At 40.7% G+C, this 17,299-nt stretch overlaps 1 protein-coding gene across 1 annotated transcript in view; it reads left to right on the top strand.

Annotated features, from left to right (window-relative positions):
* Positions 1-5,232: 5,232 nt before the first annotated feature.
* The window catches only part of LOC106579416 (proline-rich protein 12), a 61,785-nt gene continuing 49,718 nt past the window's right edge, over positions 5,233-17,299 (top strand). The window contains exon 1 of the mRNA XM_082965924.1: positions 5,233-6,099. Coding sequence (XP_082822050.1) covers positions 6,023-6,099 — 77 coding nt within the window. The 5' untranslated portion in view covers positions 5,233-6,022. The remainder of the gene's footprint in view (positions 6,100-17,299) is intronic.

A 17,299-nucleotide genomic window follows, 5' to 3' on the forward strand; every position in this document is an offset into this window, starting at 1 on the left:
CACACTGAACTTTACTACACTGTTCATGCTATATTATTTTTGTATGTTACTTTTACCATAACATTTTTGTTGAACACCCAGTTGTCTTGAACTAGCATTAAATAGTGTAAACACCCCTGTATTTTAGATTGACAAATTGGATATCTGAATGTCTAGCATCTGTTTGATGCTACAGAGCCCTCTACAGCATATATAAATATATTCTGTGAATCCCTCAAGGCAGACACATTTAATTTAAGATTGATATACAGTGCATTCAGAAAGTATTCATACCCCTTGACTTTTTCCACTTTCATTACAGCCTTATTCTAAAATTGATTAAATCCCCCCCTCCAATCTACACACTACCCAATAAAGACAAAGCAAAAACAGGTTTAGGAAATTTTAGCAAATGTATTCATAATAAAAACTGGAAATATTACATTTACATAAGTATTCAGACCCTTTACTCAGTACTTTGTTGAAGCACCTCTGGCAGTGATTACAGTCTTGAGTCTTCTTGGGTATGACGCTACAAGCTTGCCACACCTGTATTTGGGGAGTTTCCCATTCTTCTCTGCAGATCCTTTCAAGCTCTGACAGGTTGGATGGGGAGCGTCGCTACACAGCTATTTATAAGTCTCTCCAGAGATTTTAGATCGGGTTCAAGTCTGGGCTCTGGCTGGGCCACTCAAGAACATTCAGAGACTTGTCCCAAAGCCACTCCTGCGTTGTCATGGCTGTGTGCTTAGGTTCGTTGTCCTGTTGGAAGGTGAACCTTCGCCCCAGTCTGAGGTCCTGAGCACTTTGGACCAAGTTTTCATCAAGGATCTCTCTGTACTTTGCTCCGTTCATCTTTCCCTTGATCCTGACTAGTCTCCCAGTTCCTGCCGCTGAAAAACATCCCCACAGCAAGATGCTGCCACCACCATGCTTCACCGTAGGGATGGTGCCAGGTTTCTTCTAGGCGTGACGCTGACTTCAGTCTTGGTTTCATCAGACGAGAGGATCTTTTTTCTCATGGTCTGAGAGTCTTTAGGTGCCTTTTGTCTAACTACAAGCGGGCTGTCATGTGCCTTTCACTGAGGAGTGGATTCCATCAGGCCACTACAATAAAGGCCTGATTGGTGGAGTGCTGCAGGGATGGTTGTCCTTCTGGAAGGTTCTCCCATCTCCACAGAGGAACTCTTGAGCTCAGTCAGAGTGACCATCTGGTTCTTGGTCACCTCCCTGACCAAGGCCCTTCTCCCCCGATTGCTCAGTTTGGCTGGGCGGCCAGCTCTAGGAAGAGTCTTGGTGGTTCCAAACTTCTTCCATTGAAGAATGATGGCCAGTGTGTAGTTGGGGACCTTCAATGCTGCAGAATTTGTTTGGCAACCTTCCCCAGATCTTTTTTTTAGTTAACCTTTATTTAACTAGGCAAGTCAGTTAAGAACTAATTCTTATTTTACAATGACGGTCTGCCCCGGACAGATAAAAAAAAAAAAAAAGGGAATATCTACATAGGTGTACAAAAGGTACAAATGCCCATTATCAGCAACCATCACTCCTGTGTTCCAATGGCACATTGTGTTAGCTAATCCAAGTTTATCATTTTAAAAGGCTAATTGATCATTAGAAAACACTTTTGCAATTATGTTAGCACAGCTGGAAACTGTTCTGATTAAAGAAGCAATAAAACTGGCCTTCTTTAGACTAGTTGAGTATCTGGAGCATCAGCATTTGTAGGTTCAATTACTGGCTTAAAATGGCCAGAAACAAAGAACTTTATTTTGAAACTCGTCTGTTTATTCTTGTTCTGAAAAATGAAGGCTATTCCATGTGAGAAATTGCCAAGAAACTGAACTTGTTCAACGCTGTGTACTACTCCCTTCACAGAACAGCGCAAACTGGCGCTAACCAGAATAGAAAGGGGAGTGGGAGGCCCGGTGCACAACTGAGCAAGAGGACAAGTACATTAGAGTGTCTAGTTTGAGAAACAGATGCCTCACAAGTCCTCAACTGGCAGCTTCATAAAATAGTACCCGCTAAACACCAGTCTCAACGTCAGCAGTGAAGAGGCGACTCCGGGATTCTGAAAGTGCTTTGTTTCTGGCCATTTTGAGCCTGTAATTGAACCCACAAATGCTTATGCTCCATACACTCAACTAGTCTAAAGAAGGCAAGTTTTATTGCTTCTTTAATAAGCACAAATTTCCAGCAGTGCTAACTAAAATTATAAACTTGGATTAGCTAACACAACGTGCCATTGGAACACAGGAATGATAGTTGCTGATAATGGGCCTCTGTATGCCCAAGTGACCCCAAACTTTTGAACGGTAGTGTGTGTGTGTGTATATATATATAATATAATATATATATATATATATATATATATATATATATATTATTATTATTTTTATTTTTTATAATGTATTTTATGTAGGTTCTACATCAGGGCTCTCGAACCCTGTTCCTGTAGAGCTACAGTCCTGTAGGTTTTCACTCCAGCCCTAATCTAGCACATCTGATTCTAATAATTAGCTGGTTGATAACCTGGTTCAGTTTATTTACAAAACCCTTGTTCTACATGGTCTTATGCTGAGCTACACTGGCTGTGTTTACACAGACAGCCAGCCCCATTCTGATATTTTTTCCACTAACTGGTCTTAATCACAAGATTTCTTCACATCAGATCTTATTCAGAACTGATCTGATTGGTCAAAAGACCAATTAGTGAGAAAAAAAAATTCAGAATTGGGCTGTCTGTGTAAACACAGCCATAGTCCTTTATCTGGCTTTGGTACACTGGAAATGGTGTTTGGCATGGCGAGCTGGGGAAGCTGAGATTCTTTGTGCTTATGGCGAATGGTCTTGTCCTGTCTGTGATGAACAGCCAGCTGGATAAGACTCTGCTGAAAGTGGTGTAGGGCTTCATAACCACCAACTGTTTGGTTCTCTTGCAGAAGATTTGCTGGTACTGCATGTCTCCTGGAAAGACATGGCTGTGGTGTTAGCGTTTTATACTTTTTGTGGAAGGGATGTAGGGTAGCACGCCTTTGTTGGTAAAGGTGTTAACCGAATGGGACAGGCTAGGGTATTGTTTTGGGACTTTGGGAGCTGCTTTTGAGAGAAAAGATCAGTCAACAAAGTGAATAGGCTGGGCTGGGGGGGGGGGGGGGGGGGGGCTCAAAAAGTTGTGAAAAGTCTTACACAGTATGAATTGCTGTGAATGGGAGATTTAAGAAATGGCACTTTCAATCGGTCTGATACACAATACATGTACTGTCTAAGCACAACCCTGCACTACCAAAACCCTCTTCCTCATCTCAAAGTACTGTCTGTAAACCTCTCCCAACCCATTGACTTTGACAGATCATTCTTGTCAATAGTAGCTTTTTTGCAGGGGATTTTTGTAGACATGTCTTTTGTATTTCGTTTTGAGAATTCACAGAGAGAAGAATGAGGTGATTGTGTCATTACTGTTGTAGTCTTGTATATTTGAACATGTTGGGTGGGACAGACATTCAAAAATGAAATGTAGCTATTTATTTCCTACCTATAACATTTTTTTGCCATTTTGTATTATCAGAGTGGAAGAGGGGCCCAACTCGATGGGAAATATGTCTCCCTCCAACAGGTGGCGGTTTTTCTTTGTTTTGCCCACCAAGCAAGGCGTTTTTGTATGGAGGTCAATGAGTGTTGAATTTAGTCAACAAAAACATATGGCTAATTTTCTGAGTGAGGTTTATTTGATCGAATAGAAGTTTAGTAATGCTACAGTTGTTACGAGTATGCTGATATAAGTAGGCCACGTGACATTGACACTTTATATCAACATTGTCTCGAGATGGCATATTCATGTAATGAAGTAAGTAGCATAGCGTCACTCTCCATTGAATACCGGCAGTTGATGTCAACAACCCTTATCGATATAAAAAAATATATATATTACAATAATTAGATGTATTACTAATCCAGAGAAATGATAGGCACAGCCCGCCGTGCCGCTTTGTGGACAACTACTACCATTGTTAGGACACGGTCTTTCGTATCATTTAATCAGTTGTCCTATGTCGCATGGCATTTCTGAGTGTGTTTGTAAATTCAATCTGGAGTGCCAGAGTGCGCTCTGGGCGTTCGTAAATTCAGTGTTGTCAGATTGTCGTTTCATAAATTCAGAGCGTTTCGCGTTCAGCGCGCACACGCGACGCTCTTGCAGAGAGTAGAGTTGATTCGAGCGTTCTGACCTCACAACGACAGTCAAGCACCCAAGTTAATTGGCTAGCTACTTCCAGATACAAATGAGAGTCCACCTCACTCTGAACATTTTACCCACCCTGCCTAGTAGAGCTGATTAGGCTGTTTTCATGTTATCCAGAGCGTTGGTGACTGTAACTGTGCTGTTGGCAACAATATAATTACGTTTTTTGCCAATGTTTACTGACACCGGCCATATTCAACTGGTGTTGAGCATTCGTAAATTCAGCAGTTATTCTGCGGTCTGGCACACTCAGGCGAGAGTGCTCTGAAATCGGAGTAGATAGCTAGAGTGAATTTATGAACGCATCCTATGTGTCCCATTGTTCCAACTATAGGGTTCCAACAAATTTAGAGTACCATCTGCTGGTCTCATGTCAAAATGCAGGGAAGCTATTGTACAATATTAAAATGGTAAAAAAAGTATATATTTAAATTTGATTTCCAGGGCTATCTGACATGTAGGCTATTCAATTAATTAAATACGTATCTATTTTCACAGGGGTAGTAGAGGAATTGGACATAACATTTTGCTGACAAGGTAAAAATCTGTCATTCTGCCCCTGAACAAGGCAGTTAACCCACTGTTCCTAGGCTGTCATTGAAAATAAGAAGTTGTTCTTAATTCTTAACTGGCTTGGCTAGTTAAATAAAGGTAAAATAAATAAAATACAAATTGAATGTACAACACTGATGAGGCCTGGTAAAAAATGACTTAATACATTTTAAGTTTGAGTAATAATATTATTGTTTACCTACAAAACAAAGGTTTTGAACAATATCTGCCCAACAGTCTGGATGAATAGGTATCTGGATTTTTAGACTATACAAATATTAAATTGTAGAGTTTGAATGGCAAATATCCATCTTAAATCTATGAGCTTTGTTTTTTGTTTGTTATATGTTCATTTGTAACAAACAAAACAAAAACAATATTGTTTGCGAGACCTAAACAACCGGTGAATGGAGGACAGAAAAAAAAACAGATTGCGCGTGTGCTTGAGCGATGTGAGTGAGGGGAGGGAGGGAGAAAAGAGAGCGAGCCAGCCGCCTTCAAACATGGCGTCTTCATAGGAAAATAACAAAAAACATAAAAAAGAGGCCTACTTCTACCGTCTTCATTGATTTTCGGAATTTAGATTATGGTTTCCAGACCTCGCGATATCGTCGTTATCACTATTTTCTAATGTAAAAAGAGAAGGAAGCGTAGTAGGCTTTATAAATAGTAAATCCGTTTTATTTTGATGCGTCGACAGGGCTAGCTAGCATCTGCTAATGTAGCCCACAACAATTTTAGGGTGGGAAGGTATTTTGCATGCTAAAGAAAATCACGATAATATGATATCTTATCGTTTGATACATTTTGCAACAATCGTGAGATATCGATGGTAGTTTTATAAATCTCGGAATTTGTTCAGTAGATAAAATAAAGGGGATGAGATACGGCAGGAAAGGACGCGTTTGATCAAATGTTTCTGTGCAACTTATCGATGATTGACAAATACAAAAGTGTTATCATGATCATGCATAACTTCGTTGCAAATTGGCAATTGTGGAAATGATATTTGGAGAAAGTGTAGGAAAGGACAGACTGATTTGAGGTGGTTAGAGTACACCCCCAGACCCCCCTTTTTTTCATCCAGATTTCTTCTCCCCTTCATTTCTCTTTCAATATGCTGTTTTCCATGGCCAAGGACTTGTTTATGACAAGGGGGGAATAGTCTAAAATCGATCACGGGGAAGACGGTTACCCCACTTCTGTCATAATTGCGTTCGTCCTTGTCACACACCTCGTAAATTCAAAATGGATAGAAATTACCCGGGAACAGGGTTCGGTGATTTGGGCGCAGGATGGAGTTACGAAAGATCCGCGAAAGCAAGGTAAGCAACTGATTCAGTCCATATAATGTTTACACACTAGCTAATATATTACATTCTCTTAGCTTTTTTTGTAATCGATTGGGCGTTAATTTGGTACATTGACGTCGATCTGTATGCTGCTTATTGGCAGCATCGCGATGTTGTTACTATTATAAACAGCAGGGAATGGAACAAGCGGTGTGGAAGGACTACTAGCAAGCAGAACTCTTGACAATGCGATTGACAGACAAGATGCGTGGTTTTAGGTATACAGACAGGAAGGGAGCGAAAGGGGATGGGTTGGAGCTAGCTGCTCTTAGCAACGCAGGTGTATTTACATACACTAGTGTTGCTTTCAATTATATTGGGTTGCACAAAACAGTCCGCGGGAAGGCAGAAATGTAATACAATTCCATTTCAATTTACTGTGCCGGTGGGCAGGACATTTCTTCATTATGACGGGGAAATCTGAGAAAAATATCTTTGATCGTATTATTAAATAGTATTTCCAAACGTGGGTCTGTTGTAGGGTCACTTCCTATCTGATTACCTCATGTCAAAATAAGTCCTGTATGTGCGCCATGTGTACAAAAAAAATATAACTTGTGTGGGACGTTTATTTAGAATAGCTTGATGCCCAATTTGTATCTGACCAGTTTTCTCATGTGACATTGCATGATACATTTGTTTCACATAGTAAGAGAGATCCCTCAGCCTGTGAAGTATCAAAAGTTTACAATGTAACATTTTTAAGTGGCAAGTGATTACCATTAGGTCGATTACCTAAAAACACACCACTTCGACACAGTTATGACCGGAAGTGACTTTTTCGTTGCAGGTCAGGAGAATTAGGAAAGGTTAAGGTTAGCGAAAATGCTCTTCTAATCTGCTATGAAAAGTCACTTCTGGTCGTAGCTTGCCTTTAGGGAGTCACAGCACGAGGTGCCAGTGGTCAAATGTTGGCAACTCTTATGCTATGAAGAATGATAATGATAGTCAACACATTGACTCCTTAAATAACATCACAACATTAGGTTATTGTGGTTAAGTAAATTACAATGCATTACACCCAGTCTTGCTAGTGACCAAAATACTTTAGTTAAGTATTTATTTCAATTTCTCTTATCAGTGTTTTCAACATATTGCCATCAATCCAATAGACCATATGACTGGACAGGAAAAAGCATCAACTGAATGTTAAATGTGTTTCCTCTCAGGTATTTTAATTGTCTGTATTGTCTACTTGTTGAATGTTTGTGAAGACTTGATTTGTGGTTGTTTGTAATGTCATGTTAATTGGTGTTGGACCCCAGGAAGATTAGCTAGAGTTACAGCGTTATCTAATGTGGATCCTAATAGAAATTACCAGAAAATTACAATAATCCATAGGGATCTACTATGATTTGGATTGCTAGCTAGGCTACCTAATGACTAGGGCTGACCCCATTTAGTGGACTGGTCAATTGTTTGGTCGATAGGTTGTTGGTCAACAGATTTCTTTAGTCGAGCAGTAGCATAAAAGACACCTGTACAAGACATCTGTCTGATTTACGCCTGTCTAAGTGGACTGATCCATTGTGGAGACCTTGGGGATGGCACAGTCCATCAGTTTAAGACATGTGCTACTGAAATTGTATATTGTTATATTATGTAAGAACAATGGAGCAACACAAATACAAATATTATTTTATAACAAATGCGCTTTCTCCAGCGTTGGATAGTGGTCGCAGTTCTGAAACATCAATGCGCTGTTGAATTGGTGCCTTTTTCTAGACCATGTTGCTATGTGCATAGTAGCAAAGTTAACCAGCATGTTGGTGTTGAGAACAATGTGGTGGAGGCGGCAGCAGCAGAGTTAGGCAACGAGAAAACAGCCCTTTGCTTAATTTCTAAGAAAAGTGAGAAGAGAGGAAACCACAATTTAGTTAGGCTATTGATTATAGACCTAACTGTTAAATGTGCCTGACTTCATAAATCATCCATATACACTACCGTTCAAAAGTTTGGGGTCACTTAGAAATGTCCTTGTTTTTTAAAGAAAAAACATTTTTGTTCATTTAAAAGGACATCAAATTGATTAGAAAAGATGATTGTCATCACGAGGGCTGTTGCGTTGCCCATATTACTGGCAGTCATGACTGCAGTAAAATTCTACATGACTGCTGAGTCATGGTAGTCTCCTCTTATGCACTCTGGACATACATTAGTAGTACCCAACTCGCCTGGTACTCAGGCCTCTATTGTCTTTCTAACCAGTCTGACATCAATGCAATCAAAAATCACATCAAACACTTATCATCAAAACAGTATGTGTTTTTAAAACTCACCTCACTGTGATTGATCAATTTTAAAGAAAGAAGTTATACAACAGGTTGCAACTGAGTGGAAAACATGGTCGTTATGGATGTTGTTTCAAAGCCTAACACACGAAATGGACAGCACTTTCTACGGTGATGGTTAATTCAAAACACCCATATGTATGCATATTAGAGCAGTTCTGAACAAAAATAGTAAAAACTCAGGGACAACTAGAAAAAGCTCAAACCAAGTTTATTCACCCACTTGGTCATACAGCTAGAAAGACAGTTTTACACAAGCACATATATTTATACCCTCCTACTAGGTACAGTCAACTCCTTACACATCTAGACAGCCAATACATCTTTGTTGTTAGTCAGGGACTTAATTGGTTCCTCTCACTAGCGACGTTAGTGCTGACTAGTTTCTATGGAGTGAAGCTGGCCCCTTTTCCCAACGAGGTTTTATGTGAAATGTTACATGCATAACTGGACACAGCGACAGTGTGCACCGAGGAAGAGGCCACGACATGAGCATGGTGGTGGCAGCATCATGCTGTTGGGATGTTTTTCAGTGGCAGGAACTGGGAGACCAGTCAGGATTGAGGGAAAGATTAACGGAGAAAATTATAGAGAGATACTTGATAAACATCTGCTCAGGACCTCAGACTGGGGCGAAGGTTCACCTTCCAACAGGACAACGACCCTAAGCACACAGCCAAGACAACACAGGAGTGGCTTCGGGACAAGTCTCTGAATGTCCTTGAGTGCCCCAGCTATAGCCTGGAATTGAACCCGATTTGAACATCTCTTGTGAGACCTCAAAATAACTGTGCAGTGACACTCCCCATCCAACCTGACGGAGCTTGAGGATCTGCTGAGAAGAATGGGAGAAACTCCCCAAATACAGGTGTGCAAAGCTTGTAGTGTCATACCCAAGAAGACTCAAGATTGTAAACGCTGTCAAAGGTTTTTAAACAAAGTACTGACTAAAGGGTCTGAATACTTATGCAAATGTGATATTTCAGTTTTCATTTTAATATATTAACAAAAATGGTTAAACTTTTTTTTGCTTGGTGATTTTGTGTGGAGACTGATGAGAGGGGGGGAAGTCAAGGGGTCTGAGTTTTTTCCCAATGCACTGTAGGTGTTAAGATTTCAGGTGGATAGGTGATTTTGTATAAAACCTGTTTGGTCCAATGATGTTATCTGTTGAATAATTGTCTCGAAACGTTGGGTTAGGACTTTACATAAAGTCTTTGCGTCCATATTATTTAAGGATATGGGGCGATAGGAACTACATTCACATGAGTCTTTTTATTTGGTTTTAACAGTAATGAGATGCATGCTTGGTTCATTGATGGAGGAAGTAATTTGTTTTCAAAAGATTCATAGTAAACTGCATGCAAAGTAGGAGCAAGTTGGACATCACTTTTTGTTGTTGTTATTAAAGTCAGATTGGAAGCCGTCAGGTCCAGGTTACTTTTTAGTTTGCATTGACTTAATTATAAAAAATATATATATTTCATTGACAGTTAGCTCGTTGTTCAGTACACTACATGACCAAAAGTATGTGGACACCTGCTCGTCAAACATCTCATTGCAAAATCATTGGCATGAATATTTGTGATGCACCGATATGCATTTTTGGCTGATACTATTTTCCTTGCCAAAACCCCCCCGATATTTAACATTTTCGGGCCTTTTAACCGTTCTAGTACAGTTAAATAGTTAACACACACACATGGACGCAGCGGACTAAGGCACTGCATCTCAGTGCAAGAGGCGTCACTACAGTCCCTGGTTCGAATCCAGGTTGTATCACATCCGGTCGTGATTGGGAGTCCCATAGGGCAGCGCACAATTGGCCCAGCGTCGTCCGGGGTAGGCCGTCATTGTAAATAAGAAGAATTTGTTCTTAACTGACTTGGCTAGTTAAAGGTTACAAACACACACTGAGCAAAAAGTTATTTTGTTGGCATTTACGCATGTCCCCATTACCAGTAAAACATAAGTGAAAGAAATAGGTTTTGATTACTTGCTGTGCTGTTTCGTTGTTCATTTGTTCAGTCGTTTCATTCTCATCCAGGATTTCTCATACTATGGAACGCCGTTTGGGTCTTTGTGTATTTCTTTTGACACACAGTCAAATAGTGTTATTTGCCGAGTATCTTTTTTGACACTCAAATAAGCTTGTTGACCAATCAGGACCTGAATATGACTGCACGTCACATAATTGAACACGTTCATAAATTTTTTACATAGTTATTACACATTGATTACACCGTCTCTCGTATTTCATATGTCACAACGATTCATCGATACATATGCTATGATGCTGGTAAGGTTGTCTCGTGCACCTACAGTGCTGGTCATAAAAAAAGCTAGCTAGCTCATGGATGCAAACAATGTTCTTCCCCAAAACCAGCAAAATGACATCTGTTTCACGAGCTATATAGTTAGCTAGCTAATGTGTCATCAAAAATAACCCTAATTTATAAGACACTTATTATTTGATTAATTGTGGTTGGAGCCATCTGTGAAGCTAGCCACACTAAGGATGAGCCACAATAGTGGACTTTGCGGTTAGCCTTCAAAATAAAAGTATGTCATTGACAGTGATACAAATAGTATAATTATGCCATAATTGAATAGAGCATGCTAAACAAGGTTGGAATGTTTTATATAAAATCAACAAAATACTATAATTCGTTTTTGACAATCTGTTGAAATCACACTGGATGTATTATACTTTAGAATTGCGTTGGGGGCATACTTATTTCGCTGTACAGCCTTACCTACGGATTGTGGATCAATTACATGGGGTATCAGTCTACTCAGTGACACCCAGAGAACATTAGCGTCATAGCTCTTATTGCGAGGACTCTGAAACAACTGTGAATTGAGCCACATTTGTCAACCTATATGTATTGAACACTATTCCTGAGGAAAAACAATACTGTGTGGATGTTTTGGAGTCTGATAACTCTGAGGAGGACTTTGGGAAAAGATATCTTGGTTATTGATTAGACCGATACCACATTTCATTGATCCCCAATCCTTAGGTAAAGCTGTACAGTGCAATATGAATGTCAATACACAATAGGCTGACTGGGGAGGTGATTTCACACTGTCACAGTCCCGCGATAAGAGCAACAACGCTAATATTTGTGTACATTTCATCAGTTGTTTTCTGTGTGTATCACCGAGTAGACTGATACCCCATTTCATTGCTTCACATTCCAACCTTTTTTAACATGATCTAGTCTAAATATGGCATGATTTCACCAATTGTAACTTTCTGCATCACTTTTAAAGAGGTACTTTTATTTTGAAGGCAAACCGCAAATTCCACTATTGTGCCTAATCCTTATTGTGGCTAGCTTCACAACACACAACCCGGTCCGGTCGAGCGTCACTAGCCAGATGAAGCTAGCTGGCTGCTTATAATGTTAGCTTTGGGCAACATCGTTAAGTAGCTGGCTAGCTAATTATTTTGCATAAACTGAAGTTCAATTTCAATAGGCGAACAACAAGTGACTACCTAGCTAATACTTATTCACAAGGATTGCTAAGAATGAGAATGACAGCAGTTTCTACTGGTCATTATTTTCAGGCTCGTTGTATTGGTGCTAGCTAGGTACTAAGCTAAAGCTAGCTACCCCAGAAGTTGCGGTAGAACAAATAGTGCTGTATTACCAACGCAATAATGTAAACACATCGTTCGTGGCCAGTGTTTGCTTGTTTGCAGACTTTTTCTGTACAGCTTTGACAGTGCTACTGATTAGTAGTGGTGGCGCTTGGCTTGCAGGTTCAAATTCAGAACACACAGCATTCTATAATATAACTGTTATTTGATGTGTCAAATTAAAAGCTTATTTAACGCATCAAATAGTGTTATTTAACTTGTATCTTTTTTGACACGCAAAGACCAAAACGGTGTTCCATAGTATGTTGTGAAGCTAATAGCGGTGATGCTATAACTGTAACTCCGGTAGGGCAACATCTGAAAAATAGCGCACTTGGTAGTGTGTACCGGTGCTCGACCAGTCGGCGAAAGCCAACATCACCCATGACAGAGAACGGTTGATTGTCAAGGGCAATGAATTCCATTATCTTGGCGTTAATGTATTTCGCCTTTTGAGTTCTCGCTGAAAGGCTCTTACGCTTTCAAATGACTGCTCGACTTGTTGACTGCTCGATCCACACGGCAGACATTGTGGGATAGGTTAGGAATGCTGTGTTGCACGTGCAGCTCAATTTTAAATGGCGTCATTACGTCATGTACCTATGCTACCGTTCAAAAGTTTTGGGTCAATTTGAAATTTCCTTGTTTTGTCCATTTTGAAATAACATCAAATTGATCAGAAATACAGTGTAGACATTGTTAATGTTGTAAATGACTGTTGAAGCTGGAAACAGCAGATTAAAAAAATTAAAAATGATGGAATATATACAGTCGTACAGAGGCCCATTATCAGCAACCATCACCCCTGTGTTCCAATGGCACGTTGTGTTAGCTAATCCAAGTTTATAATTTTAAAAGGCTAATTGATCATTAGAAACCCTTTTTGCAATTATGTTAGCACAGCTGAAAACTGTTGTTCTGATTATAGAAGCAATAAACCTGGCCTTCTTTCAACTAGTTGAGTATCTGGAGCATCAGCATTTGTGGTTTCGATTACAGGCTCAAAATGGCTGGAAACAAAGACCTTTTTTCTGAAACTCGTCAGTTTATTCTTGTGCTGAGAAATGAAGGCTATTCCAGGCGAGAAATTGCCAAGAAACTGAAGATCTCGTACAACGCTGTGTACTACTCCCTTCACAGAACAGCACAAACTGGCTCTAAACAGAATAGAAAGAGGAGTGGGAGGCCCCGGTGCACAACTGAGCAAGAGGACAAGTACATTAGAGTGTGTAGTTTGAGAGAGACTCCTCACAAGTCCTCAACAGGCAGCTTCATTAAATAGTACCTGCAAAACATCAGTCTCAACGTCAGCAGTGAAGAGGCGACTCTGGGATGCTGGCCTTCTAGGCAGAGTTGCAAAGAAAAAGCTATATCTCAGACTGGCCAATAAAAAGAAAAGATTAAGATGGGCAAAAGAACACAGGCACTGGACAGAGGAATATTGGAAAAAAAGTGTTATGGACAGACAAATCTAAGTTTTGAGGTGTTCGGATCATAAAGAAGAACATTCGTGAGACGCAGAACAAATTAAAAGATGCTGGAGGAGTGCTTGATGCCATCTGTCATGCTTGGTGGAGGCAATGTAATGGTCTGGGGGTGCTTTGGTGGTGGTAAAGTGGGAGATTTGTACAGGGTAAAAGGGATCTTGAAGAAGGGAGTCAATCACTCCATTTTGCAACACCATGCCATACCCTGTGGACGGCGCTTAATTGCAGCCAATTTCCTCTTACAACAGGACAATGACCCAAATCACAACTCCAAACTATGCAACAACTCTTTAGGGAAGAAGCAGTCAGCTGGTATTCTGTTTATAATGGAGTGGCCAGCACAGTCACCGGATCTCAACCCTATTGAGCTGTTGTGGGAGCAGCTTGACCCTATGGTACATAAGAAGTGCCCATCAATCCAACTTGTGGGAGGTGCTTCAGGAAGCATCGGGTGAAATCTCTTCAGATTACCTCAACAAATGGACAACGAGAATGCCAAAGGTCTGCAAGGCTGTAATTGCTGCAAATGGAGGATTCTTTGATGAAAAGTTTGAAGGACACTTATTTCAGTTAAAAATCATTATTTATAACCTTGTCAACGTCTTGACTATATTTCCTATTGATTTTGCAACTAATTTCATGTATGGTTTCATGGAAAACAAGGACATTTAAGTGACCCCAAACCTTTTAATGGTAGTGGATGTCATTATGTCATGTACCTGTGTTTTATATCGGTATGCACGTCAGTTTTGACAGTGATTTTGCACATAGGCATTAAACTAGACATCGGGCCGATTCCGAAATGTTCACAGATATGGTGTATCCCTAATTAATATGGAGTTGGTCCCCCCCTTGCTCCTATAACAGCCTCCACTATTCTTGGAAGACTTTCCACTAGATGTTGGAAGATTGCTGAAGGGACTTGCTTCTGATGTTAAGCGACTTAGGCCTGGCTCGCAGTCGGTGTAACAATTCATCCCTAAGGTGTTTGATGGTGTAGATGTCAGGGCTCTGTGCAGGCCAGTCAAGATCTTCCACACCGATCCCTACCAACCATTTATGTATAGACCTCGATTTGTGCACAGGGGCATTATCGTGCTGAAACAGGAAAGGGCCTTCTCCCAACTCTTGCCACAAAGTTGGAAGCACAGAATCGTCATTGTATGATGTAGTGTTAATATTTCCCTTCACTGGAACTAAGGGGCCTAGCCGAACCATGAAAAACAGCGCCAGACCATTATTCCTCCTCCAAACTTTACAGTTGGCACTATGCATTGGCGAATGTAACGTTCTCCTGGCATCTGCCAAACCCAGATTCGTCAGTCAGACTGCCAGTTGGTGAAGCATGATTCATCACTCCAGAGAAGGCGTTTCCACTGCTCCAGAGTTCAATGGCGGCGAGCTTTACACCACTCCAGCCGATGATTAGCGTTGCGCATGGTGATCTTAAGCTTGTGTGCAGCTGCTCAGCCATGGAAACCCATTTCATGAAGCTCCCAACAAACCGTTGTGTTGACTTTGCTTCCAGAGGCAGTTTTGAACTCGGTAGTGAGTGTTGCAATCAAGGAGAGACGATTTTTAGGTGCTACACGCATCAGCACTCTGTGGTCCCATTCTGTGAGCTTGTGTGTGCCTACCACTTCGCGGCTGAGCAGTTGTTGCTCCTAGATATTTCCACTTCACAATAACAGCACTTACAGTTGACCGGGGCAGCTCTAGCAGGGCGGAAATTTGACCAACTGACTTGTTGGAAAGGTGTCATCCTATGATGGTTCCATGTTGAAAGTCACTGTTCTCTTCAGTAAAGCCCTGGAGATTGCATGGCAGTGTGCTCGATTCTATACACCTGACAGCAACAGGTGTGCTGAAATAGCCAAATCCACTAATTTGAAGGGGTGTCCACATACGTTTGTGTTAATATATAGTGTACATTTTATACACCAGACTCCAATATTGCTTGTTCTAATATTTCTTAATTCCATTCTTTTACTTTTAGATTTGTGTATATTAGATATTACTGCACTGTTGGAGCTTGGAACAAGTGTTTCACCACACCCGCAATAACATCTGCTAAATATGTGTATGGGTCCAATAAAATTTGATTTGAATGCACAGAGATACCGTGACGTGCCATTCATTACCTAATGTTTCAGCATGACAATGCTCAGCCCCATGTCGCAAGGATCTGTATACAATTCCTGTAAGCTGAAAATGTCCAATTCTTCCATGGCTTGCATACTCACCAGACATGTCACCCATTGAGCATGTTTGGGATGCTCTGGATCGACGTGTACGATGGCGTGTTCCTGCCAATATCCATCGACTTCGCACAGCCATTGAAGAGGAGTGGGCCAACATTCCACATGCCACAGCCCCCAAGTCCAGAACAGACTATGGGAGGCACACAGTACTACATAGAGGTCGACCGATTAATTGGAATGACCGATTAATTAGGGCCGATTTCAAGTTTTCCTAACAATCGGAAATCGGTATTTTTGGACACCGATTTGGCCGATTTTTATTTCTTAAAAAAAAAAAAAATAATAATTACACCTTTATTTAACTAGGCAAGTCAGTTAAGAACACATTTATTTTCAATGACGGCCTAAGAACGGTGGGTTAACTGCCAGGGGCAGAACGACAGATTTTTACCTTGTCAGCTCGGGGATTTGTTTTTGCAACCTCCGGTTACTAGTCCAACGCTCTAACCACCTGCCTTACATTGCACTCCACGAGGAGCCTGCGTGGCAGGCTGACTACCTGTTACGCGAGGGCAGCAAGAAGCCAAGGTAAGTTGCTAGCTAGCATTAAACTTATAAAAAACAATCAATCTTCACATAATCACTTAACTAAACATGGTTGATGATATTACTAGTTTATCTAGCGTGTCCTGTGTTGCATATAATCGATGCGGTGCCTGTTAATTTATCATCGAATCACAGCCTACTTCGCCAAACGGGTGGTGATTTAGCACTGTCGTGGCACCAAACCTAACCATAAACATCAATGCCTTTCTTTAAAATCAATACACAAGTATATATTTTTAAACCTGCATATTTAGTTAATATTGCCTGCTAACGTGAATTTCTTATAATTAGGGAAATTGTGTCACTTCTCTTGCGTTCCGTGCAAGCAGTCAGGGTATATGCAGCAGTTTGGGCCGCCTGGCTTGTTATGAACTGTGTGAAGTCCATTTATTCCTAACAAAGACCGTAATTAATTTGCCAGAATTGTACATAATTATGACATAACATTGAAGGTTGTACAATGTAACAGCAATATTTAGACTTAGGGATGCCACCCATTAGATAAAATACGGAACAATTCCGTATTTCACTGAAAGAATAAACGTTTTGTTTTCGAAATTATAGTTTCCGGATTCGACCATATTAATGACCAAAGCCTCGTATTTGTGTGTTATGTTATAATTAAGTCTATGATTTGATATTTGATAGAGCAGTCTGACTGAGAGATGGTAGGCAGCAGCAGGCTCGTAAGCATTCATTCAAACAGCACTTTCGTGCGTTTGCCAGCAGCTCTTCGTAATGCTTCAAGCATTGAGCTGTTTATGACTTCAAGTCTATCAACTCCCGAGATTAGGCTGGTGTAACCGATGTGAAATGGCTAGCTAGTTAGCGGGGTGCGCGCTAATAGCGTTTCAATCAGTGACGTCACTCGCTCTGAGACTTGGAGTTGTTGTTCCAATTGCTCTGCAAGGGCCGCGGCTTTTGTGGAGCGATGGGTAACGA

Source organism: Salmo salar, chromosome 19 (genome assembly GCF_965601325.2).
Source record: "Salmo salar chromosome 19, fSalSal1, whole genome shotgun sequence".
NCBI lineage: Eukaryota > Metazoa > Chordata > Actinopteri > Salmoniformes > Salmonidae > Salmo > Salmo salar.